Raw genomic sequence first — 27403 nt, forward strand, 5'->3', positions numbered from 1 at the left:
GATTCCTCTTCAAACTACATTGGATGCGGTTGCTGTTAGGGTCCATCTAGACTATGTGGTCACAGTTTGCAATCTTTATCTCCCTCCTGACAGGACTCTTACACCTGCTGCCTTAACTGCCCTTCTTCAGCAACTTCCTCCTCCCTTCCCCCTCCTTGGGGATTTTAATGCTCATCATCGCTTGGTGGGCAGTGCATTTCCATCTAGACAAGGTCTTCTTATAGACCAGTTTATTGCAGACCACGACTTGTGCCTTCTTAATGATGGCTCCCCTACTCATTTCAGTGCCGGTCATGGTACCTTTTCTGCCATTGATCTTTCTCTTTCTTCTCCCTCTCTCCTCCCTTCATTACACTGGTCGCCACACGACGACCTTTGTGATAGTGACCATTTCCCGTTGATTATCACGCTCCCTTCCTTCTCCCTGATGGACAGGTTACCTCGTTGGTCTTTCCACCACGCCGATTGGCCTCTATATACTGCACAGGTCGAGTTTTCTCCCTCTTTGTTGGGTTGTATTGATGACGTCCTACGTGACGTGTCTGACGCGATTGTTCGCGCTGCTAGCCTTGCTGTCCCGCGCTCATGTGGACCATTTCGTCGCCCGCTAGTCCTGTGGTTGAGTGCGGCCATTGCCATTGCCATCCGTGATCGCCATTGAGCTTTGCAACATTTTAAGAGGCACCCATCTGTAGCCAGCCTTGCTACCTTTAAACGCCTCTGCGCTAAAGCCTGTTATTTAATCAAACAGAGCAAGCGGATATGTTGGGAATGATTCGTTTCTTCCCTTGGTTCTACTGTCCCTTTGTCACGGGTATGGGCTACACTTCGTTCTCTCCAAGGTTGCCATCGGCAGTCCACCCTCCCAGGCCTTCACCTCCCAGATGGCATTTGTACGGACCCATTAGTTCTTGCAGAACATCTTGCGACCCATTTTGCAGTGGCGTCAGCGTCAGCCTCCTATCCAGCTGCGTTCCTTCATCAAAAACAGCTGGCTGAAGCTTGCACCTTATGTTTCACCCCTTGTGAGTCAGAATCTTACAACGAACCTTTTACTGAATGGGAATTTCTTTCTGCTCTATCTTCTCATGATACAGCCCCTGGCCCAGATTCCATTCATAACCAACTGCTTCAACATCTCAGTGCTCCACAATGGCAACATTTTCTTCGGGTGTTTAACCGTATCTGGCTCCAGGGTGACTTCCCTTCTCAGTGGAGGGATAGCATCGTGGTTCCTGTCCTTAAGCCTGGTCAGAACCCACTATCTGTTGACAGCTATCAGCCAATTAGTTTGACCAATGTTGTTTGTAAGTTACTTGAACAGATGGTAGCCCATCGGCTCAATTGGGTCCTCGAATCTCGGGATCTATTGTCCCCTTACCAGTGTGGCTTTCGAGAGGGACGGTCTCCAATCGATCATTTACTTCGCTTGGAATCCGCAGTTTGGCAGGCTTTTTTCCCAGCGCCGCCATTTGGTTGCAGTGTTTTACCTTCGCAAGGCCTATGACACAGCCTGGCGCCATCACATCTTACTTACCCTTCATCAGTGGGGTCTTCGGGGCCCACTCCCAATTTTTATCCGCCAGTTCCTGTTCCATCGGTCATTCAGAGATCGAGTTGGTACTGTTTTTAGTTCTCCACGGACCCAGGAGACGGGCATCCCACAGGGTTGTCTTGAGTGTCCTTTTCCGCATTGCTATCGATGGACTTGTGGCCTCTGTCGGTCCTCTGGTCGCCCCCTGCCCTGTATGTGGATGATTTCTGCATTTGGGTTAGTTCCTCTTCGATGGCATCTGCAGAGCAGCAGCTCCAGGTAGCTATACAGCGTGCCTCTGCATGGACCCTCACACAGGTTTCAATTCTCTCCTTTAAAATCGCGAGTGGTCCCCTTCTGTCGCCGTACTACGATCCACCATGATCCAGAGCTCTATCTCACTGCTCAACGATTGCCTGTGGTCCCACAGTTTCGTTTCCTGGGTCTTCGGTTTTGACAAGCTCACTTGGCTGCCTCATCTTTATCGTGCTCTAGTTCTGTCTCGCTTGGACTATGGTTGTCAAGTTTATGGTTCAGCTGCTCCTTCCACACTGCATGTGCTGGATCCACTCCACCATCGTGGTATCCGTTTGGCCACCGGTGCCTTCCCTACTAGCCCTGTTGATAGTCTCCTGGTTGGAGCTGGGATCCCTCCCCTTTCTGTTCGGCGGTCCCAGCTTCTGGTGTCCTATGCACTCACTATCCGTTCCTCTCCCACTCATCCTTCCTATTCTACCCTGTTCCCAGACCATGGACGTCGCCCACCCGACTCCCGCCCTCGGGCGGGTTTACCGGTTGGGCTGCGCCTTGCGTCTCTTACCCGTGATTTTCGGCTTCCTTCTTTGTCCTGTCTTCCTCGCTCCCTCCCCTCCACCCCTCCTTGGCTAGTTCCTCGGCCTCGAATTCGGATGGATCTCCGCCGAGGTCCAAAAGATTCCATCCCCCCCCCCCCCCCCCCCCCCCCCCCCGGTGGTGTTCCGTTCCTTTTACCGCCAACTTTTATGGGAGTTTCAGGATGCTGTTTTTTACACTGATGGCTCTAAATCTGCTGATCGTGTGGGTATGCCTTCACGTCCTCTGTCGGAACGGAAAATCATCTGCTGCCACCTACATGTGGGGTGTTTACTGCGGAATTGATGGCAATTTCCCAGGCGCTTACCTTTATTAAACAGTCCCAACACAACCGCGTTTTGTTATGTACAGACTATATGAGTGCCCTTCTTGCTATTGACGGGTGTTTTTCGCGCCATCCCTTGGTCTCTGCCATCCATGACCATCTCGCTGATATTCACCGTGCTGCTTGTTCCATTGACTTCCTTTGGGTCCCTGTATCCCGGGTAATGAGCTCGCTGATCGTTTGGCTGGGGGAGCAGTCACTTACTCCCCGTTTTCTGTAGCCCCTCCTGCAGCGGATTTACGGCTTCACATCAAATCCCACTTCGCACAGTCGTGGGCCAATTCTTGGGAGGCTACTCCCCTGTCTAATAAACTTCGTGCAATTAAGGTGACACCAGGCCCGTGGCGTTCTTCCTTTCGCCTCTCCCGAAAGGACTCGACCACACTGTGTCGTCGCCGCATTGGCCATAGCAGGCTGACCTATGGTTTCCTTTTGCGTGATGAGCCACCCCCACTTTGTGGTTGTGGAGCCTTCCAGTCGGTAGCCCACATTTTGGTTGAATGCCCCCTTTCTGTTGGCTCTGTGTGCTAAGTACAGGCCCCCCCACACTTTACCTTTGATGTTGGCTGACAATTCCCGGATGGTCTCTCTGGTTCTCAGTTTCCTCCGGGAAAGTGGTTTTTATTCTCAGTTTTAAGGTTTTTAATCTCTCTGGTATTTGGGCAGGGCGGTGAGTGTTTGGGTGTCTCCCACTGTAAGCAGTGTTCGGAGATTCCCTGACACTCTTTTCTTCCCCTTTTACTCTGTTTTTACCCTTTTTTTTTTTTAAGGCTTGGTTAGTCTCCTTTTCCCATACGTACTTTCTACATTCTAGCGGTTGTACCTTTTAAGTCACGGGTGGTCTTGCCTATGCTGCTTTAGCATAGCATAGCGTTGGGTTTCTCTTGCTGACTTCCCTCATTTTTTTACCATTGACAACGTGACTGTCCTACGTTTTTAGCTTTTCCCTTTTATTGTTCTGACTTTCTTGAGATGTCCCATTAGCGGAATGGCGCATATTTGAAACAAGGGACTGATGACCTTGCTGTTTGGTCCCTTAAACCTCAACCAACCAACCAACCAACCAAATGTTGCTGCGTTTATCATAGTCTGCGTTACCTCCTTCGCCTTTATAATCGAATTTGGACCGACAGTACTTTTCCCAGACGATGGCGGGAAGCTATCGTCGTTCCTGTTCCGAAACCTAGAAAGGACAAACATCTCCCCTCTAGCTATCGCCCCATTTCTCTCACGAGTAGTGTATGCAAGGTTTTGGAGTATATGGTGAATTGCCATTTAGCCTGGTGGCTGGAGTACCAAAGTCTAACAACTGCCCAATGCGGTTTCCGACAGCATCGTTCTGCAGTTGACCATCTTGTTGCTCTCCCCACTTCTATCATGAACAATTTTCTCGGGAAGCGCCAAACAGTAGCAATATTTTTGGATCTGGAGAGAACATACGATACCTGTTGGAGGACAGGCATCCTCCGCACACTGTTCTCTTGGGGCTTTCGAAGTCGGCTGCCACTTTTTATTCGTGAATTTATGGCAGAGCGCACATTTAAAGTGCTGGTGAACATTACTCCCTCCCATACTTTCTCCCAAGAAAACGGGGTACCTCAGGGCTCTGTGCTAAGTGTTGTACTGTTTGCCATTGCCATCAATACAATTATGGCTTGTCTCCTTCCTGATGTCTCTGGCTCCCTCTTTGTGGACGATTTTGCGATCTACTACAGCTCTCAACGGACCAGCCTTCTCGAACGAAGTCTTCAAGGATGCCTCGATAGCCTCCACTCTTGGAGCATCGAAACTGGCTTCCGCTTTTCTCCCAGTGAGACCATTTGTGTTAATTTTTGGCGTTGCACTAATTTTGTTCTGCCTTCCTTACATCTAGGCCCTGTCAACCTTCCGTTTGCGGACGCCACAAAATTCTTGGGTCTTATGTTTGACAGAAAACTGTGCTGGTCCTCCCAAGTTTCCTATCTTTCGGCTCTGTCTGCGATCCATCAACACCCTCCGTGTCCTGAATGGCACCTCCTGGGGGGCGGACCAAGTGGTCCTTCTCCGCCTCTATCGCGGCTTAGTGGGCTCGAAATAGGACTGAGAGCATAGTTTATTCCTCTGCTCGGCCGTCTGTTCTTCGGCGTCTCGACTCTGCCCACCACTGTGGATTACGTTTAGTGTCTGGAGCTTTTTCCACCAGCCCTGTGGAAAGCCTTTATACTGAGACTGCTGAACCTCCGCTGTCCTGAGTCATTAAGCTAGCCATCTGTCTTCCACGCCTGTAAATCAGGCCCATGACATTTTTTCGACGCGTCCTTGGATTTAGGGTATGCAGGCTGCCCTTTCTCCCTACTACCACCACCGGGAGTCCGCTTCCGTCAACTGCTCCATTCTTTCCTTCCACTTTCCTAAAACTTTCTTGACAATTGGGGGTACAGCACCGCCTTCACTCAGACCCCAGACCTGCCTGCTCCGTGACCTTCGTCAGTTTCCTAAGGATGGTACCCCTTCTCTTGTTTATCGTCGGGCATTTGCTGCTCTATGCGCAGAAATGGATGCCACATTTGTTTACACTGATAGCTCAAAAACATCGTTTGGAGTTGGGAGTGCCTATATTGTTGGCGACACCCCCAATCGATTTCGGCTTCCCGTCCAGTGTTCGACTGTTACTGCGGACCTTTATGCTGTTCTCCAGGCTGTCCAATACATCCGTCGCCATCAGCGGATACAGTATGTATCTGCTCAGATTCGCTCAGCTCTCTCCTCAGTCTCCAGGCTCTCTACCCTGTCCACCCTCTAGTCCATCGGATTCAGGACTGCCTCCACTTGCTCCACGTGGGGGGCGTCTGTGGCGTTCATCTGGATCCCAGGACATGTTAGTATCTGTGGAAATGAGGCGACCGATATAGCGTTCAAGGCTGCAGTCTCTCTTCAGCTTGCTGTTCGCATGATTCCCTTCGCCGATCTGCGGAGTGTTTTATGTCGTCGTGTTGCTCTTTTATGGTATGCAAATTGGTCTACACTTTCCAATAATAAATTGCGGGATATGAAAGTTCTTCCCTGTGCTTGGACCTCTTCCTCTCGAGCTCATCGTCAGGAGGAGGTAATTTTAACTAGTCTCCATATAGGGCACTCTTTTTAGCCATCGAAATCTTTTAAGTGGCGATCCTCCCCCACTGCTCTCAGCTGTGAACGGTGAGACACCTTTTACTTGAGTGCCCCTAGTTTACTCCGTTACGCGCCCGTCTACAGCTGTCGCCTGATATATCTTCCATTTTAGCAGATGACACACGCTCAGCCGACTGCGTTTTCGAGTTTATTAGTGCCAGTGAGATGACGTCAGTCATTTAAAGCTCTTATTGGGGACAATCAACCCCTTCTATAGTGGTTTTTTAAGCTTTCCTTCTGTTTTGTTTCCAAAATTTTTTGATTCGTTCCCATTGCTGCTGGTTTCCAATTTAATTTTTTTACCGTTTCCTAAGTCACAGACGGGGCGCTAATGACCGTAGCTGTTTTGCGCCCTAAAACCATAGCAAAAAGAAACCCATGGCAGTCAATCTCCCGCATTTGCGTTCCAGGTCAGGGCTTTCAATTGCAGTTCAAGTTGGATCCTTTCTTTCCGAACTGGAGTCCTTGCCTTTACTACCTATACCTGAGGACCATTCACGTACACCTCCATGATCTACACCTCGGCTGCAGCTCCGCCTGGACCTTTCACATGACCACAACGACTAAGTTAACCACACAGCTCACTTATGCCACTTTCTCTCGATTCTTGACATCGGCTGAGGCCATGAAGTGTTTTACGCCGACGGCTCGATGGCTGGTCACGTCGGCTTCGCGTATGTCCAGGGAGGATATATTTAACAGCATTCCTTGCCGCATGGCTGCAGTGTTTCCACTGCTGAACTGGTGGCTATATCTCATGCACTTGAGCGCATCCGTTAATGCCCTGGGGAGTCGTTTCTTCTGTGTATACTCCTTCAGCAGCCTACAAGCTACCGACTAGTGCTACCCTTGTCATCCTTTGGTACTGGTCAGTCAATCTATGCCCTGGAATGGACTAGTCGTTCAGCAGTGTTTGTCTGGACCCCAGGTCATGTCGGAATCCCAGGCAACGAAATTCCCGACAGGCTACGTGGAAACCGCTTCTGGAGAAAAGCATCTCCGAAATTGACCTGCGTTCTGTCTTACGACGCAGGGTTTTTCGGCTTTGGGAGACGAAATGACATAACAGTACACACAACAAACTGCTTGTCATTACAGAGACTACGAATCTGTGGAAGTCTTCCATGCAGTCCTCTCGCAGGGAATCAGTTGCCCTCTGCCGGCTCAGCATTGGCCATACACAGCTAACACATGGTTACTTCCTCCACAGCGAGGACCCATCTCGGTGTCGCTGTGGCTCACAAATGAGTCGTCCATCTCTTGCTGGACTGCCCACTTTTAGCAGCTCTGCGGCGGACTTTTAACTTTCCCAGCACCCTACCTTCTGTGTTGGTTGACAATGCCTCAACAGCAGCTTTTTTTATTCTTGAGGGTGGGTTTTATCATATGATCTAAGTATTAGCTCATGTTCTTTGTCCCCCTGTGTCCTCCACCCTAGTGTTTTCAGGGCAGAGGTTTTAATGCGTTGCAGACTGGCTGGCTTCTCATTTTTGTTCTCATGGTCAGCCAGCCACAGTAATATCTTGTTTTGATCTCTTCTACATGTTTTTTGCATCTCTGTGGTATTGTGAGATTTTGTCCAGTTTAGTGTTTGTTTGCCTTTCTCATTCTTGTGGTTTTCTCCTTATTTCCAGCTTTGTTTGGTATGTATAGATTATTTTACTCCCACCCTTGTGGAATTATTTTAATTCGAACGAGTGACCGATGACCTCGCAGTTTGGTCCCTCCCCGTCCTTTAAACAAACCAACCCGAATGAAATTCTGTATTCCGCATTAAAAATTCGCAAACTCGAGTCACCTGACACTGGATTGTTGGGTTTTTATCGATGTACATTTGATTCAGCGCCTTTCCATTGAAGTCTTCTGCAAGGTAAGTTTCAGATGCCTTAGTCAAAAACCGTGACTGGCGGCGTTGGAGTGACTGAATATGCTCACGAATTCCATTCCTTGTCATCGCCCATAGCATGATCCGATTTTTGAACTTGTTCCTCCCGTCTGATAACTCTGCCACATTCTTTTAACTGTTCCTGGATAGTCTGCTTCGCTAGGACACTTTGAGGACGCCTTCTCTAAAAGTTTCACATCAACCAAACCACTTAAATATATTTCTCAGTGCATCGCGATCAGATAAGACATCGAACTGTTCCATAACGCACAAAATACTTTCAAAACATTTTAATCTGGTACACCTACAGTCCTCATGTTCCATGTGTTTGTATCATAATATTTAAAGAATTTTATCTACCGTGCTTTCGTCCCTCCTTAGCATTCTGAATTATTGTTGACTTGTATCTTCATCCTATTTTACAGCAACCTTCACACACTGACTAAAAACAGTGACACAGCTTCACTAATAATAATCAACAGGCCTTCCACTGAATTCAATAACGGAACCAGGGAGTCACCAATCACACCAACCCACAGGCTAAAAGTATTCTAAGGGAAGCAGAGTGGTCCATTTTTCATAAAACCAGAAGACTCGGGACCTTTAGAATTTTTAACACTTGTCTCTACAACATGCACCATAATCCCAAAATTACAAAAAATGGACATTCGTTATCTTTAAAGTCTTCGCATTTGAAAGGAGTGATTACTCTAGTGCCTTAAACTCTTCTACAGGACATTACACTTAAAGCAATTTCTAATTTATACTTCTGAAATTCGAAAAATTTAGCTTGGCTTTCGGTTAATGATTCTGTATGACGTCTATTCACATTACAAATAGGTTTGTTTGAGCACTTCTGTACATCGCGCCTTTCAACTGAAATTGAGTTGTAATGCCAATCATTCACATGTGGGTAGAGCTGTAGTTAAGGTGGCTAGGTCGGTCATACAGAAGGTGAAGGGCTCATCAAGTACACATGACGCGTTTCTGAATTTTCCATCTTCAGAAATCCAAATGCAAAGTTTGCACAGGGACTGTACTCTGTAAACTTGTGCTGGTAACGCCTTATGCTACCTTGCATTTGCATTTCTGGAGACGGAAATAATTCCGAAACACGTAAAATATACTTCGTTGTCTTTGTCCAGCTGCGCACACGCACACGCACGCACGCACTGTGAGTAAATGAAAAGTTCTGAAAGGCATATAGTGTATTTAGAAAGTTTGGTGAGAGCCGACTAGGAACCATGTATATGAAAATCTTCATAACTGAACTTCCTAAAATATTACTTGATATGCTATTGATGACATTTTTGTATCATCCACAAACAAAACAAACTTGGCATCTGGTAACGTAAATTACGTTTAATGTACTCAGGAAAGAGGGGCCTGAGGGAACCTCGTGGGAGAAACGTAATTAGTTCCTATTTGCATGAGGGATAACTCAATCCAAAACTTCTTCCTACAGTCCTTCTTGCCTACTGGAAAGACTGAAACATGGTTAAACTTTTTAGTGTTATTAAAAGGATGTTTTTAGTGAAATCGTTTTTTCTGTGGTGTCTCCTGAGATACGTAACGAAAGTACGCGTTGTTCGCAGGACGCAGTGATGAGACGTTCGATGACACCAGAAGAGCTCCGGCAGCGAAGCGAAACGTGCCGTCGGGAGCGGCAGCATCTCCTTCGTTACGCCATTTGGAACAGCAGGAGAATAAGGGAAGCGCAGGAGAAAGAGGACGAAGGGCAGGCTGTCGCGGCTGGCAGCGCCGCAAATTCATCAAAACAGGATGATAAAGAAAAGCCTAAGCGGCTGGCGCTGCAGCCGATCCAAAACACTTCCGAAAATTCGCGATTAGCAGGCTCTTGTGGCAACGCAAACTGCAGAACCGACGGAGACGCCGACGACACTTCGAGCGAATCCAGTGACACCAGCGCATCAGATTCCGACAGCGACAACTCGGAGAACCTGTCGGATAGGGTCTCCAAACTCGACCGCTCGGAGTACCGCCCCCTACTGAAAAAATCGTACACAGAAAGGTTGTCAGAAGCCGAAATGGATAGCGATTCCAGCAGCGACGAGTCCGACGACAGCTGGTCGGACTGTGAAGAGTTGGACGAGGGTGATTGTTCATGTTGCGTCATAACTCGGCGTACTTCTGGAGACTCCAACGAAGATCTAACAGCATGTTTCCAGGTAAGCTGTAAACTAGTTTGAAACTGTTGCATAATTGATCTACATAGACAACACCCAACCATGGAGTGGGAAAGAATAACTCATTATTAAGCATCGTGTAATAGTCCCAGGGGCTAGCTTCTCCCTGGTGGGCTTGTGCGTGGCTGCCATGGGGCCCCAGCCTTTGCAGCATTTCTCCCATTCCGAGCTGCATGTCTGTAGTCTTGCTATTTTTCCCCCTCTCTTGGGAAACATACCCTGCGTTTTACTGGGAATGTTCATTGTCCGTCACTGACATAAGTCGTCTCACCTTCTGCTCCCTTTTTTGGTTCCATTCTCCTGTACGTTCGCTTCGGTGTTTGAGGGTCGTGTTTTTCTTCCTACCTTTTGCGATCCTGAAAGCGTAACAGGTGACAGGGTAACGTAATTCCCAGCCCCCACATAGACAGGTAGGGTTCACACGTACCCCTGGTACAGGCCAGGCGCAGGGAGGGGTGATGGCTGGAGCTACAGCTTGCCCAAACTGCCTATTGGTCCCTCAGTCAGTTGTTTGGGAGGTGACCTGAGGTGTGAACAATCACCTAATGGGGGTGTGCCCCCTTGTGAAGGGGGCCCTCGGTTGGAAGAAGTGCTCCATGGGTGGGGTTTTCCTCTTACTGAGTCAATCTTCTCAATCAACGTCTACAAAACGTAAATTTAATGAGGCTAATGATTCAAGGACCCTTCCCACTTAACCACAAACGTTCGTGGTATCACATTCTGAAGATGGTCAGTCCTTCATTGTGGTAAATCATTTTGTTATTCAGAAAGGTGTTGATAAAATTACTAGCCCTGTGAAATCCTGATCTCGTTTACAGAATGGCACTTTGCTTTTGGAGACTACTTCGAATTCTCAAGCCCAACTGCTTGTTGCCTCGCTTCTCCATGGCTACCCTGAAAGTGTCGAGGCCCATAGAACTTCGAATTCTTCCCATGGTGAAATTTACACCTGGCTCCTCTACGTCTGAGGTTGTAATCCAATCCTATCTGTCTTATCAGGGTATCATTGGCATCCATCGTGTAATGAAAAACAGATCCCTCCTTCATGCCCACCTGCACTCCTATCACGTCAAAGATAAAAGCTCGTTATGAAATTATCAGGCTGGCTGTACATTCTAAACCTAATGCGCTGCTCCTAGTGTCATTTTCAACCACACTAGAATGTCTTGTCAACACTCAGCCAAATGTAACACGTTGTAGGGATGCACATGAGGGCGATTGTCTGCCTCGTTCTCCCTGCTGTGTAAACAGCAGTCACAGCCATACCGCCTCTCGGGATTGTCCTGTGTATCATGACGAGTGGGCTGTCTAAGATTTGAACCCTGTCCCTCAAAAGTTACTGGTTAGTCGCAAACCCTGCATTCTCCTGTCTGGCATCTATAGTTCTGTTCCTGTTATCCTCGCTCCATGAAGGACATTTCCATGCCCACAATCAACCTCCAATTAAGCTAGGAGGTTGTGAAATCGCCCAGTGACGAGGTAATATCGCCATCCCTGTCCAGCTGTGCAACAAGCAAACTAACTCTCGCCTCAAAGGGCGAAGCCACCAGCCACACAACCTGTAGGCCAGAAAGGACAGTGGTAGTACTCAAGTGAAGATCTCCTTCACTCCTCTAGCCAGACACAAGAGTAGTCTTCTGACCAGAAAGGCTGAAAAGTCCACCAAAGGCAAAAGGTCTTACCCTTCGCCAACTCGAAGATCCTCTTAGACAGTGTCGCCACATGTCGTATTAGCCTGGCCAGCCTCCATGTCGCCAGTGCACTTCACCAACCGTTTTTCAGCGTTGGACTTCAGACTGACCACACAAGCATGCTAATGCTTCTGTGGAACCCATGGAGCAGGATCCTCTTGCTTCAGTGCCCTGTAGTAACAACTCTTCACTGGGTATCACCTCAGCAGCTGCTGAAGTGACACCCCTAAATCTCCATGTCTCTCCTTCAATGTAACTTCTGCGGCTTTTGGTCCCACAAAGAGGATTTACAGTGTACCCCTTGTACACTGCTTTCAGGAAACGAAATTGCGCCCTCACAACCACTTTGAGCTTTCACATTTAACAATTTGTTTTGACCTTCCCCCTGAGGTCGGTATTCCATGTCATGTGGCTGTCATGCTGAGCATACGGGATGACATTGTCAACCCATCTCCCTCACTACCCATTTTAAAGCTGTTGCAGTTGATTTTCCTTCCCCACCTGACTTTTTCTCCGTCATTTGATTTCTTCAGGGCAGACTTCGTTCAGCTTATTAGGGAGCTACCTCTCCCATTTTTGCTACTTGGTGACTTCAATGTGCATCTCCTCCTTTGGGGTTCTCCCAGGACCTGTCGGTGGTGCGCTCTTCGCTGACCACCTTAACCGACTTAACCTGTTATGCCTTAATGCTGGGGCACCAATTATCCTTTCCAACTCCTTGTACACAGTCCCATTTGGGCCTATGCTTCTGCGCTGCCCAGCTTTCCCAGTCTTAAATGGTCCATGCCTCCTGACACCTACTCAAGTGACCACTTCCTGTGTCCCCACTGCAGGTTCGGGGGTTAGAATAGGCCCGTGGTATTCCTGCCTGTCATAAGAGGCGACTAAAAGGAGTCTCAAACATTTTGGCCTATGTTATGGTCCCCTCCCAGGTTTGACCTCCATATTTCCAAATTCTTCCGAAGAGAGAGCCAATTGTGAAGGGCGCCTTACATGGTGCATTGTCAATCGTGCATTGAGACCTTTATCCAGCTTTCTGGTCGTCGCATTGCCATCTCGCTCGTTCTCCATCTCTTCGGTGAATACATTCCTGGATGCGATTTCCACCATGCACTGTGCAGTGTTGCTTTTTGTGGAGACGACGACCATGGACTTTGCTGAACCTAATATCCAGCATGGTAGCTAGTCTGTTGTGGTGGAGCCACCATGTACCCTGTTGGTTGTAGCCCCCTGACAACACAGGGATCACTCTGCTGATAGCTGCGCCGTTAACTCCCCATGTATGCCAAGGAGTAGATGCCTATCTGCTTGGGGCATATTGACTCCCAGCAATGGCCATCCTGCCAGGTGGCTTTTGCTGAGGCTGGATGACGCCTGTGGAGAGGGACCTTGGTTGGAGTGGGTGGCATCAGGGCAGATGACCAGCAATGAAGTGTGGTACATAATCTCTTGCTGGTGGCCAGCGGCCAGCAGTCTCAAAGCGTTCTCAGGCTCAATTCAACACTCAGAAATAAGATCACAAATCGTTCCTCTTTTTGGCCACACTGTGGGAGGAGCCAAAGGCTCAGGATGGCAGTGACACTTATTTGCCCCAGTTCCTAGTTCATACAAGAGCTGATAGGGTGTCTTTCATGTCAACAAAGCCTCAATTCCTTGTAGAGCATTTAGAGGACAAGTTTGGGGAGGTGGAGGGTTTGTCCGAAACGCGCTCTGGGTCAGTATTGATAAAACGGCAACCTCTGCCCAGTAACGAATGTTACTTGCTTGTAACAAGTTGGATGTTTATCACCATCACACCCCCATAAGTTTAAATATGGTCCAGGGTATTATTTTCCATAGGGACCTTTTGCAGTCTGAGCTGCGCGCCAATTTAGTGTCAATGTTCATTTCGTACGGCGCGTTCATCAGGGTCTGAAGGATAATCAGATTGCTATTGGTCTTTGAGCATGATACATTACTGGAGAAGGTCAAGGTGATGGTCTACCACTGTGATGTCAAGCCCTATATCCCTCCCTTGATGCTGTGTTTAAAGTGCTGGAAGCGCAGCCATATGTCTTCCTGCTGTACTTATAGCCTCACATGTCGAGATTGTGGATGCCCATCGCATCCCAATACTGTGCCCCGCCTCCCATCTGTGTGAACTGTGGAGGGAATCATTCACTTCACTTGCCAGACTGCAGGATCTTACAGAAAGAGTGTTAAATCATGGGATATGACCCTGGACCAACTGACATACACTGAGGGTAAGAGTAAATATGAAAGACGCTATCCAGTGTGAATGACTTCCTCATATGCCGGCACTATGGCAACTGTGATAGCCCCATCAGTTCAGCAAATTCCAGTTGGCTCACTGAGCCACCCAACTCCACATGCAGCCTTGCCCATGGGGGGCACTACCCACCCTGTTGCTCCTGGGCCATCTACCTCAGGAGCAACATCCCCCTTACACCCATTGGGGACATCAGTCCCAGCTTCTAAGCCGGAGAAGTGCCGAACTTCTTCGGCTCATCTCTCTTGCAAGGGGTCCCTTCAGTCACTCCCTTCCCAGGTTTCCCCAAGTGAGAAGGATAATCCCAGCAGTGGCAAAAGTGCCCTCAAGCAGCTGGTCACAGGGCTTTGCAAGCCTCCTCTGTCCTGCAGATGGCATCAGTAAAACCCTCCCAGCCAGTGGAACTCGGAGAAGCGATTAAAGTCCAAGAAGACCTCTAAGCTGAAGGAACTTCCGGTGGCACTCACCCCACCCCACCACAACCTACAAGCTCTGCATCTGAGAGCGATGTAGAGATTCTGGCGTCTGCTGAGGACCTAGATCTCGCTGGACTCTGATGGAATGGATGTCACTTGCACAGGCACTCAATCGGTGGCAGCAGGTTACCCAGTGGCATAATCTGCCTTCTCGGTCCCTTCACACCTTTCTCGGCTATGGACAATATTATCCTCCACTGGAACTGTAGCGGTTTTCTCCACCATGTTGCTGAGCTCCAACTTCTCAGCCTTCACCCCAATGCCACAGACAAGGCTGCGGTCCTCCAGCCTTGGACAGCTTCTTGTGTGCCTTCATCTGGTTTTAGCTGGGTCATTTGTCAGCGCATTTTATCGCTGTGGCATGCCGATTGGGCTACACTTACTGACAACAAGCTTCGGGCCTTGAAACCTCTCCCCACGGCTTGGACGACCTCTTCACGCCCTTCTCGGCGGGAGAAGGTAGTTTTGGCCCGGTTACGCATTGGACACTGCCGGTTCAGCCATCACCATCTGCTGACGGCTGTGCCGGCGCCGTTCTGCCCATCTGGGCAATTGCTGATGGTACGCCACATTTTAACGTCCTGTCCGAATTTTAATACACTGTGCATTGATCTTGGCCTGCAATGTACTCTGGATACCATTATAGCGGATGAGGGGGGGGGGGGCAGCTGCTCGTGTTCACTTTATCCACTTGACAAACCTGTCAAAGGACATTTCATTATGCTGTTTTTTCTTAATCCCTTGCCTGTTAATTTGCCTTTGTGTTGTCCCTTTTAGTTGCTGTTTTAACCTTGTGCCTCGCAGTGCATTCATAACTTAGTCTGGGCGCTAATGACCACTGTAGTTCTGCGCCCTAAAACCACAAAGCCTTCACCCGTTCTCCGCATTGCTCTTCAGAAAACTTAGTTTCTGGCGATGCGAACCCCCCTCCCCCCTGTGGCTATCAGGGTTATTAGAAGAACCAGCTTATGAGAGGGTATCTGGTGTCTGCATCTACATCCTTGACACTCTTTACATTAAGTCTGTCCCTCTACAAACGCCTTTAGAGGCTGTTGCTGTTCGGGTGTGGATGCCTTGGGCTGTTACTATCTGTAGTCTCTCTTCCACTGGATAGTGATGTCCTGCAGCATGTCCTGGCTGCGCTGATACCCCAATTGCCGCCACCTTTTCTGTTACTGGACGACTTCAACGCCGATAACCCTCTGTGGGGTGGATCGGTGGCAACAGGCTGAGGCAGCATCACTGAGAAAGTATTGGCACAGCCTGACCTTTCTCTTTTAAATGCTGGTGCCTTAACACAATTCAGTGTGGCGCATGGCACATACTCGGCCATAGACCTTTCGATCTGCAGCCCTAGCCTCTTTCCATCTGTCCAATGGAGTGTGCATGACGACTTGCGTGGTAGTGACCAGTTTCCGATCTTTCACTCAGTCGCTCTTCTGGGCGCCCCTGCAGATGGGCTATGAACAAGGCTGACTGGGAAATGCTCACCTCCATTGCCACTAATGAGCCTCTTTCCAATGACGCCATTGATGTGATCGTTCACTTCGTCACCACTGGCATCGTTACTGCTGCAGAATCTGGGTCCCCTCGGCGGAGGACTGTGCCTTGGTAGTCGCCTGAGAGCACTGAGGCGATTAAAGATCGCAGGCGGGTAATCCAGTGTCATAAGCAGCATCCCTCATTGGAACACATCATTGCCTTTAAACGGCACTGTGCTCGAGCCTGCCACCTCATTTGCCAATGCAAGCGGGAGTGCTGGGAACGGTAGGTCTCCACCGTTGGCCTCCGTACCTCTCCATCGCAGGTCTGGGCCAAGATTAGGAGACTCCATGGCTATCGAACGCCCCATCAGCATACCTGCGCTTTCACTGAATGGAGCAGGCTGTACTGACTTAGACACAATTGCAAACCGCTTACTGGAGCATTTTGCTGAGTTCCATTTCTGAGACTTAACCACTGGCCTTCTGCTCCCTGAAAGAGCCATTGGAATGTCGGAGCCTTTCATTTCACACATGCGACCCTGAATCATACAATGCTCCATTCAGTGAGTGGGAAGTCCAAAGTGCCCTAGCCACTTGCCCTGATACAGCTCCTGGGCCAGATCGTATCCACTGTCAGATGCTCTAACATCTCTCAATGGATTGCCAGCGACGCCTCCTAGACCTTTTCAGCCATATCTGGGTTGAGGGCGAGTTCTGTCGCAATGGCAGGAAAGGTGGACAGTTACCGCCCCATTAGCCTCACCAACGTTTTTTGCAAGTTGCTCGAATGCATGGTATGCCAGAGGCTGAGTTGGCTACTTGTCTCAGGACCTTCTGGCTCTGTCTCAGGGTGGGTTTCGTAAGGGCCACTCTGCCACCGATAATCTGGTGTGCCTGGAGTCTGCCATCTGTATAGTCTTTGACTGCCATAAGGATCTGGTCACTGTCCTTTTTTGACATGCAAAAGGCATACGATAAGACATGCCGACATCACATCCTCTCTAGGCTTCATGGTTGGGCACTTCGGGGTCCACTGCCGATTTTCATAAATTGTCTCTTCGTTCCTTCTGCATGCAAGTTGCGGCCTCCCATAGTTCCTCCAGAGTTCAGGAGAATGGGGTATCGCAAGGATCTGTCTTAAGCGTCTGCCTCTTTTTGATTGCAATTAATGGACTTGCTGCAGTGGTTGGAAAAGATGTCATAGCTTCCTTGTATGCTGACGACTTCTGCTTATACTTAAGCGCCACTGGCTTTGCAGCTGTTGAATGGCAGCTGCAGGGCGCTATCCAAAAGGCAGTATTAAGCTGTAGCGCATGGCTTCCAGTTCTCGGCTGCCAAGACCTGCATTATGCATTTCTGCTGGCGACGCACTGTTCACCCTGAGCCACAGCTTTATCTTGATGGTGAACCTCTTGCTGTGGTACACAAATCGGTTTTTGGGATTGGTTTTTGATACCCGGTTGACTTGGCTCCCTCGTATTGGGCAGCTTACAGATATGCTGGTGGCATCTTATCGCTCTTCGTTGCTCGAGACACACCAGCTGGGTTGCTGAACAGTCTACCCTTCTGCAGCTGTACCAGGCGTTAATTCAGTCCCGTCTAGATCATGGGAGCCTGGCTTACAGTTCGGCATCACCTTCCATATTGCAGTTGCTCGACCCCATCATTCACAGCAGGTTCAGACTCGCCACTGGAGCTTTCTGGACAAGACATGTCACCAGCATACTTGAGGAGGTAGGTATCCCTCCATTGCAATTCTGGCAACGATCACTGGCTGCTTATGCTACCCACGTTTGTAGCTTGCCTGGGCATCCCAATTATTGTCTCCTGTTACCTCATTCGGTAGTCCGTCTTCTGGACCCCTCGGGGTTCAGCATTTAGTTGCTGGGTACACGCTTGGCAACCCCAGGGTCCCTGAGCTGGGAACTGGGAAGCGCCACCAGTCCTCAATACAATAAGCTCTGAGCAAGCTTAAACGACCACCATAAGGCCCCGACAGTGGAACATTGTACGGTACAGAGCCCAGGGATTTTGGCTTAACTGCCTGGGTCACGAGGATGGTATAAACCTCTATAAAAATCCCTCGATCTCAAGGTGCACTGTGTGCTGAGGATATGCATGGTTGAGGTAGAACAGTTGCTAGTGGGAGACTTCTGGGAACCTGCCGCCCCCCGGTTGTATTACTTACCCAGGCAAGTGGGGCACTGTCTGGGTGGACATTGCTTCCCCTAGCTGCGTGTGGGACCACCATGAAACGAAATAAGAATAGTGTGCAAGCATGAGTCTCTAAGAAAGGAAATGTCAATGTTTCACAGTATGACCCCCAATCGTTCCCTTCCCTGCCCACACCAGGGGAGGAACGGCAGTCTAAATTACCTGGTGAGACGTATTCTCCTCGATTTCTGGTTTGCAGTCGAACAGATGGGGCTCATTTCTGACCACAAAGCCTCAGTTTTTTGTGGAAAATTTAGAGGACAAGTTTGGAGAAGTTGAGGGTATGTCTAAAATGAGGTCTGGAGTAGTCATACAGACAGCATCCCCAGCACAGTCATGGGCATTGCTTCTTTGTGACAAGCTCGGTGATGTTGCAGTCTCCATTACACCTCATAAGAGCCTCAATATGGTTTAGGGACTTAATTTTCATCGTGACCTGTTGTTGCAGTCTGACGACGAGCTCCGTGCAAATCTGAAACGCCATTGTGTCCACTTTGTACAACGTGTCTTCAGGGGACCTAAAGATAGTAAGATCGCCACGGGCGCCTTCATCTTGGCTTTCGAGGGAGACACCCTGCCAGAGAAAGTCAAGGTGATGATATATCGATGTGATGTTAAGCCTTACATCCCTCCTCCCATGCGCTGCTTAAAGTGCTGGAGGTTTGGGCACATGTCATAGATGTGACGCCAACCCTACCTGTCAGGATTGTGGATGTGCCTCCCACCCCAACGTCCTGTGTTCGCCGCCCCCTGTTTGTGTCAACTGTGGACTAAAACATTCACCTTGATGATCAGACTGTGCAGCTTACCAAAAAGAACGGAAGATTATGGAGTAAAAGACCTAGGGCAGGCTGGCTCACAGAGGCCAAACGCAAGTACAACAGACTTCACCCTGTGTGCATTTCATCGACGTTTCCTGCAGCAGCTTTGATGTCTCCATCCCTGGCGAAGAGCCCCCAACCTCGGCGACTTTTTGTCAGCCCTTCAGCCCGGCCGTCTACCCCCCCCCCCCCCCCCCCCCCAGGTAGTTGGGGAACACCCGCCTCTGTTGCTCCCCTGTTACCAACATTGGGAGTAAAAACTACTCCTCCTTCGGGGACTTTAGTCCCCCATCTCTGAGCTGGAGAAGTGCCCACCTCCTCCGGCTCCCCTCGCGTGGAAGGGATCGCTTGGTGCCATCCCTTCCACTGTTACTGCCCCTCCAGATGTCAGCCAGTGGCTGAAAAAGCCACCACCTGAGGGCCGTAGGACTTCGAGGTCTTCCTCAGTCCCAGAGTCTGGGTCGGAAGAGCCCACCCAGCCTGATCAACTGAAGGATGAACAGGACCCTACCAAAAAAGAAGAAAATCAAAAGACAGACAGGAGTTCACTGCAGCACCTGAAGATAACGTGGAGCATCTAGTGTCCTCTCAGGAGCTAGATGTTGCTCGACCCACAGATCCTATGGAAGTTGATCAGGCTACTTCGCAATCGGCGGCGGCGAGCGCTTCTAAGGCGTAACCTATCAACCCCCCCCCCCTCAGGTTCTTTGATGTCTTCAGTCAGATACCATTATCTTCAATGGAATTGCCGTGGTTTTTTCCACCACCTTGCTGAGTTGAAACAGCTTTTGTGCCGCTTCCCTGCCACTTGTCTGGTCCTACGGGAAACCTGGTTTCCTGCTCGGTGGACCCCCTCCCTCCAAGGCTACCAGAGTTACTATAAGAACCGCATAGAATACGACAGGGTGTCTGGCGGTGTCTGTTCTTGCCACTGTTCCTAGTACCCCAGTGCCACTTCACACAGCTCTCGAGGCTGTGGCTGTTAGAATCCGGGCAGGAATGGAGCTTACCATCTGTTTCCTCTACCTTCCCTGGGATGAGGTCCCTCTTGCCGACCTAGCTGCCTTGTTTGCCCAACTCCCCCCACCATTCCTACTTCTGGGGACTTCAATGCCCACCACCCTTTATGGGGTGGGGCCCAGATCTCAAGCCAGGGTAGGAACGTTGAGGCTCTCTTGGCACAGCAGGACATTCGCCTCCTTAACACTGGTGCTCCCACATATTTTAGCTTGACTCATGGCACATACTCAGCCATTGACATCTGTCTTAGTAACCCTGTTCTTCCATACCTCAGTTGGAGGGTTCACGACGACCTTTGTGGTAGCGACCACTTTCCTATCCTTGTTTCTCTTCTTCAATCCCAACCCGTGACCAGCTGCCACGATGGTCTCCTCGTGGAGCTGATTGGGCAGCCTACACCTCAGCTACTATGGCCATTGCCCCGCTTCCTGGTGACATTGATTTGGCAGTGGACGAGGTCACTATGGCCATTGTTTCTGCTGCCGAGGCAACTGTCCCCTGCTCTTCAAGTACCCTAAGGCATACGTCAGTCCCTTGCTGGGCACCAGAGGTTGCAGAAGCTATGTGGGACCGCCGGCGAGCCCTGCAACGACACAGGCGACATCCTTTCCTAGAGAATCTGGTTTCCTTTAAACAGCTGCGGGCCCGGGCTCAGTGGTTAATCCAACGGAGTAAACAGGACTGCTGGGATCGGTATGTTGCCACCATAGGTTCTCGTACCTTCCCATCTCAGGTGTGGTCGCGGGTTTTGCGCATTTTTGGCTTTCGCCCTAATGGGTCTGTCCCTTGCCTTTCTCTTTGGGGTACACTTTTTACTGACCCAGTCGCCATCGCCGAACATCTGGAAGAGTACTTCGCTCGTTTTTCCGCGACAGCAGGCTACAGCGCAGAATTCCGCGCCATTAAAGAGCAGGCTGAGCCTACGCAGTTGTCGTTTTCACACACCGTTGGGAACGATACAACGCCCCATGTAGTGAATGGGAGTTCCAAAGTGCCCTTACAGCTTGCCGCGATACCTCTCCAGGTCCAGACCGAATTTACAACCAGTTTCTTCGCCATCTTTCGGTGCACTGTCAGGGTGAATTACTCACCCTGTTTAACCACATCTGGACGGAGGGTGTTTCCCTAACTCGTTGGCAGGATAGCATTACCATCCCAGTGCTGAAACCTGATGCAGATCCGCTGGTGGTTGATAGCTATCGCCCTATCGCCCTATCAGCCTTACCAACGTTATGTGCAAACTCCTGGAATGGATGGTGAGTCGGTGGCTCTTGTGGATCCTCAAAGCTTGGGGCCTCCTAGCCCAGCAACAGGGGGGCTTCTGTCAGTGCCGCTCAGCGATCGACAATTTAGTCTCGCTAGAGTCGGCTATTCATACAGCTTTTACTCGGCGAGAACATCTAGTTGCTGTTTTCTTTGATCTTTGGAAGGTGTAAGATACCACCTGGCGGCATCATATCCTTGCTATGCTGCACGAATGGGGCTTATGGGGTCCACTTCCGATTTTTCTACGGAATTTTCTCTCCAATCGCTCCTTTCAGGTTAGTTGGCATTTATTTTAGCTCTGCTCATATTCAGAACGGTGTCCAACAGGGCTCAGTTCTGTGTTACCTCTTTTTGGTGTCGATTAATGGTCTTGTGGCTGTGGTGGGCTCATCGATTTGTTCCTTTCTATATTATGATGAATTTCGTCTTTATTACAGTTCTCCAAGAATCAGTGTCACTGAACAGCAGCTGCAGGGAGCTATCCGTAAGGCACATTTTTGGGCATCCACCCATGGTTTTCAGTCTTCAGCCTCTTAAGACCCAAGTGATGCATTTCTGTCGTAGTCGAACGGCCCACCTCCGTCCAGAACTCTACTTTGCCAATGAACTCCTTCGTATTGAGGAGACGCATCGCTTCCTTGGCACGCTGTTAGCTCAGCTCTCTTGGACACCTCATCTTCGCGAGCTTAAACAATGGTGCTGGTGGCACCTCAACATCCTTCGCTGCCCCAGCCACACCATTTGGGGGCTGCACGAACAACCCTCCTACAGCTCTACAAGGCTTCAGTCCAGTCCAGTCCAGTCCTGTCTCGACTACGGGAGCGTGGTGCAAGACTCAGCAGCACCTTCAACGTTGCAGATCCTCAACCTGATTCTCCATTGTGGCGTCAGACTGGCGACAGTTGCCTTTCGCACTAGTCTGGTGACCATCCTTCTTGTAGAAGCAGGAATCCCTCCCCTAAGATTCCGCCAACAGTTGCTTGCGTCATAAATCGCCCGCGTCCATGCCTCGCCCGACCACCCAAACTGCAGGCTCCTTTTTTCCATCTTCTGCACTCCCCTCCCCACGACGGCGGCCTAGGTCGGGTCTCCCGATCGCGGTCCGCATTCGTTCACTTCTCTCATCACTTCAGTCCTTTCCCCTTCCTCCATCCTTCCGGTCCTCTTTTTCTACCCGTCCTTGATCCCTCCCTCGCTTGTGGCTTTGCTTGGATTTGTCCTGCGACTCAGTCCTCTGTTCCACCTGCCAGTCTTCAACAATTCCTGGCTCTTCTTGCCTCGTTTCGCGATGTGGATGTAGTCTCGACCAATGGTTCTGTGGTCGATGGACGCACTGCGTTTGCTTTCATCCACGGGGACTGTTGAGCAGCATTCCCTGCCTTGTGGGAGCAGTGTTTTCACTGTGGAGCTGAGTGCTCTTTATTGTGCAGTCACTCACCTTTCCTCCTGCCCTGGGGAGTCATTTGTCATATGCAGTGGCTCCCTGAGTGGATTGCAAGCACTCTACCAATGTTTTTCTCAGGACCCTTTGGTGCATGGTATTCAAGATGCTGTTATTTTCTCACCAAGTGTGGTCGTTCAGCGACGTTTGTGGACCCTGGGCCACATCGGCATTCCAGGAAACGAATGTGTCGATCGGTTGGCCAAGCAGGCCACCACTTCGCCACCCCTGCAACTTGGTCTCGTGGAAAGAGACCTCCGGTCAGTCTTACATCACAAGGTCCGCGATGTCTGGAGCTCTGAACGGTCTGTCTTGAACACAATAAATAAGCTCAGCATGGTCAAGTCGTCCACGACCGTATGGAACTTCGCAGGATTTTATAGTCCAGTCTTGGGCAGCTGTTACCGTTAACGAAGTTCCACTGTGTATCAACTTCTGTTGCGCCCCCCCCCCCCCCCTTCTCCAATTTCTCCAATCTGCAATCGAAGGCTCGCCTCATGCAGTTCTCGCCTACGTCTCTCCATATGACCACCCAACCACTCTCGTCTGATACGCTCCAGTATTTTGTCGTTGCATCGGTCGGATGACTGCTCACTGCCAAAGCTTGCAGTCGTTTACTGCTTCAACAGACAGTAACAACTCAAACTCCTTACAGCTGAAACTAATACTGATTAAATTTCTCGTTACTTAACAGCTATGATGCATACCAAATTATAGCCACCATTAACGTGTGAAAACGATCCCACAGTTAGTACCCCAGTTCCCCCCGTTAATTCTTCAGTTTCGATTTGATCCATTTATCTGGTAACCACACGTTGTATCTGAGTGATGGTCATATCTTCAGTGTATTTTTGCAGTCTTCCAGGTCATTCTGCTTTAAAGATTAAAATACTAAACAAAAATCATAAGGTGAGTAATAGTTTTGTATTACCCTAAGCTGTAGATTACACTTCTGGGCAGCATCTCCTCTTTGGCAAAATATACCTATCTTATCGGGTTTCCTGTACCCATGCTAGTTCCACGATACTGAATGTTCGAATGTTGGTAATGTTTTTAGCGAATGACATTTTCCTCTTCAGGTTTTTACTTTGTGTTTGAAAGATATAGTTTATACAGTAGTTTTCTTAGTGGAATCTTTCCATATAGTTAATGCTGTACTAAACAGTTCTGTTAATCAAGCAAATAACTTGTGCTCAAAACTGTCCTGGTGTAAGCAGAGGCGAGTCACATTTGTGTATGCTACAATAAGACAGTTCTCAAAAAATTTGTAATACTTTTTTATTTCAGAGGATGTCGAAACGGTTTAATGCGATGATAACGTCAGTTAACCAGGCAAGAATTTGACGAAGGACCGAAGAGAAGACGAGAGTGCTACGTGCAAACATAAATGTTAATTTTAGTGTATTTTATATATAAATATTTCAGTGAATGTATCTTAAATTTTTATGTACTGTTTACTTTCCTAAATTTAGGAATTTTAATGTTTTCGGTACTGATGTCTAAGTAAATGTACCCCACGTCCGAAATTGACATTTAAGACAGGTTGTAAGAAATAAATACTGCGTTGCCTACATGAAACTCCTTGTTTTTCATCTTCCAGCTCTGAGCATCTAACACCAAACCCAATTTGTATAATGTTCTTAGATATTGTGGATGCACGATTTTGTTGATATTGCGGATTCTCCTGAATTAGCTAACATTAGTTCACTTCAGCCATTACACTAACACCCACGCAATGTAGAGGGAGAGACAGGGTAATCTCGTGGGAACTTAGGAGGTAGATAAAAATAAATTCCAGCAACAAAGGACAGTAGTTACGCATGTAGCAGTAGGAAGTGACCGTCTGAAAATATCCCACTGCTACATTCATAAGTAATTGAGGAAACAAAGAATCTGAATAAGTGGACAGAACATAGTGAAAGCTGTCACTTGACTTGTAACATTTAAATAAGTCTGTCGCTGCAACAGTGCTAGATTTCAAAGATAAAGTACAACGTTATCCATGAAATGATTACCTGAGAATTTCATAGGCGCTTCGACCAACCCCTTTGTGATGCTATAAATACGTCAATTTCACAAAGATAGCGCCTGCAGTAAAATTCAGAAACCGCTAAGCAGTCACGAACGTCGCCCCTTCCCCCTGCGGGTCCGGGGTAAGAATAGGCCTGAGGTATTCCTGCTGTCGTAAGAGGCGACTAAAAGGAGTTTCAACCGTTTCGGCATTCCATGTAATGGTCCCTCTTGGGGTTTGACCTATTTTCAAAATTCTACAGAAGTACGAGCCTTTTGGGGAAGGACGCCTTACGTGGTGTATCACTGGTCCTCAGTGCACTAAGACCTTGGCACTCAGCATTGTAACGGCCCCCCCTGCAGGTCCGGGGATTAGAATAGGCCCGAGGTATTCCTGCCTGTCGTAAGAGGCGACTAAAAGGAGTCCCTCCCCCTCAAGGGGGTAGTTAGCGCCTGCGTCCGGAGACGGACGGTTCCACGACCTCTATTTGCGGTCATTTTGCTTTTCACTTCTCGTTTCTTCCTTCCTTTGGTTGGTTCCTTTATTTGCTCTTCTCCACCTCACTGTCTTCCTTACTCTTTCCCTTGCCTTCTTCTCCTTGCCTTCTTCTCCTTGCCTTCTTCTCCTTGCCTTCTTCTCCTTGCCTTCTTCTCCTTGCCTTCTTCTCCTTGCCTTCTTCTCCTTGCCTTCTTCTCCTTGCCTTCTTCTCCTTGCCTTCTTCTCCTTGCCTTCTTCTCCTTGCCTTCTTCTCCTTGCCTTCTTCTCCTTGCCTTCTTCTCCTTGCCTTCTTCTCCTTGCCTTCTTCTCCTTGCCTTCTTCTCCTTGCCTTCTTCTCCTTGCCTTCTTCTCCTTGCCTTCTTCTCCTTGCCTTCTTCTCCTTGCCTTCTTCTCCTTGCCTTCTTCTCCTTGCCTTCTTCTCCTTGCCTTCTTCTCCTTGCCTTCTTCTCCTTGCCTTCTTCTCCTTGCCTTCTTCTCCTTGCCTTCTTCTCCTTGCCTTCTTCTCCTTGCCTTCTTCTCCTTGCCTTCTTCTCCTTGCCTTCTTCTCCTTGCCTTCTTCTCCTTGCCTTCTTCTCCTTGCCTTCTTCTCCTTGCCTTCTTCTCCTTGCCTTCTTCTCCTTGCCTTCTTCTCCTTGCCTTCTTCTCCTTGCCTTCTTCTCCTTGCCTTCTTCTCCTTGCCTTCTTCTCCTTGCCTTCTTCTCCTTGCCTTCTTCTCCTTGCCTTCTTCTCCTTGCCTTCTTCTCCTTGCCTTCTTCTCCTTGCCTTCTTCTCCTTGCCTTCTTCTCCTTGCCTTCTTCTCCTTGCCTTCTTCTCCTTGCCTTCTTCTCCTTGCCTTCTTCTCCTTGCCTTTTTCTCCTTGCCTTTTTCTCCTTGCCTTTTTCTCCTTGCCTTTTTCTCCTTGCCTTTTTCTCCTTGCCTTCTTCTCCTTGCCTTCTTCTCCTTGCCTTCTTCTCCTTGCCTTCTTCTCCTTGCCTTCTTCTCCTTGCCTTCTTCTCCTTGCCTTCTTCTCCTTGCCTTCTTCTCCTTGCCTTCTTCTCCTTGCCTTCTTCTCCTTGCCTTCTTCTCCTTGCCTTCTTCTCCTTGCCTTCTTCTCCTTGCCTTCTTCTCCTTGCCTTCTTCTCCTTGCCTTCTTCTCCTTGCCTTCTTCTCCTTGCCTTCTTCTCCTTGCCTTCTTCTCCTTGCCTTCTTCTCCTTGCCTTCTTCTCCTTGCCTTCTTCTCCTTGCCTTCTTCTCCTTGCCTTCTTCTCCTTGCCTTCTTCTCCTTGCCTTCTTCTCCTTGCCTTCTTCTCCTTGCCTTCTTCTCCTTGCCTTCTTCTCCTTGCCTTCTTCTCCTTGCCTCCGCCTCCTTGCCTCCGCCTCGGCGTTTGAGACAGTCTGTCCTTTCTTCTTTTTCCTCCTCTTCCTTCCTCCCTGTGCGCGCCTGAAGGCCGACCCACGCGTTCGCACGCGTAGCCGTTGACGGGGTAACGCGTAATTCCCCGCCCTGGGTAGACATGTAAGGCACGCACGTACCCCCTGGTAAAGGCCAGGCCCGGGGAGGGGTGATTGCCTGAGCTGATACCTTCTGACCATGCCGATAGGTCCCTCCGTCAGTTTCTCGGGAGGTGTGACCTGAGGTGTAAACATTCTCCTAAGGCGGGAGTGCCCTCTGAGAGGGTCCCCACAAGGAAGGAGCGCGCCATCGGAGAGCTGGCAATCGTGGGGGATTCCTCCGCAATGGATTTCACTCCATCTCTCTCGACTTCTCGACTTCTGCCCAAAAACGGAAACTTGACCAGCCACCAGTGACCAAAGTACTACCACCTGCCCCACAGTTCCTCGTCGTTTCTCGATCTGAGGACGGAAAGCATTTTTCCTCTGTCAACCCTTTCGTTATCCAGAAGGGCGTAGATGCCATAGCCGGATCTGTCAAATCTTGTACCAGGTTGCGTAACGGTACCTTATTACTAGAAACTGAGAGTGCCTTTCAGGCACAAAAACTGCTTCGGGCCACACTCCTGTACACGTTCCCTGTCCGGGTGGAGGCTCACCGAACTTTGAATTCGTCTCGTGGTGTAGTCTATACTAGCTCCCTCGACGGATAGACTGACGAGGAGATTCAATCTTTCCTCGCTGAGCAGGGCGTGACGGCTGTCCATAGGGTCATGAAAAAGGTCAGCAATGACCTTGTACCGACCTGGACACTTTTCTTGACCTTCGATAGTGTTAAGCTGCCATCGCGCATCAAGGCGGGCTACGAGGATATTTCTGTTCATCCCC

The 27403-nt window shown here is 49.3% G+C and overlaps 1 protein-coding gene across 1 annotated transcript in view; it reads right to left on the minus strand.

Moving 5' to 3' along the window:
- LOC124556034 (spore wall protein 2-like) overlaps positions 1-27403 on the minus strand; it is a 144722-nt gene that overhangs the window by 111901 nt on the left and 5418 nt on the right. Inside the window, exon 2 of the mRNA XM_047130069.1 lies at positions 25263-26427. Within this exon, the coding sequence (XP_046986025.1) occupies positions 25263-26427 (1165 nt within the window). The remainder of the gene's footprint in view (positions 1-25262; positions 26428-27403) is intronic.

The sequence above is a fragment of the Schistocerca americana genome, chromosome X, assembly GCF_021461395.2.
Source record: "Schistocerca americana isolate TAMUIC-IGC-003095 chromosome X, iqSchAmer2.1, whole genome shotgun sequence".
NCBI classification, from domain to species: domain Eukaryota; kingdom Metazoa; phylum Arthropoda; class Insecta; order Orthoptera; family Acrididae; genus Schistocerca; species Schistocerca americana.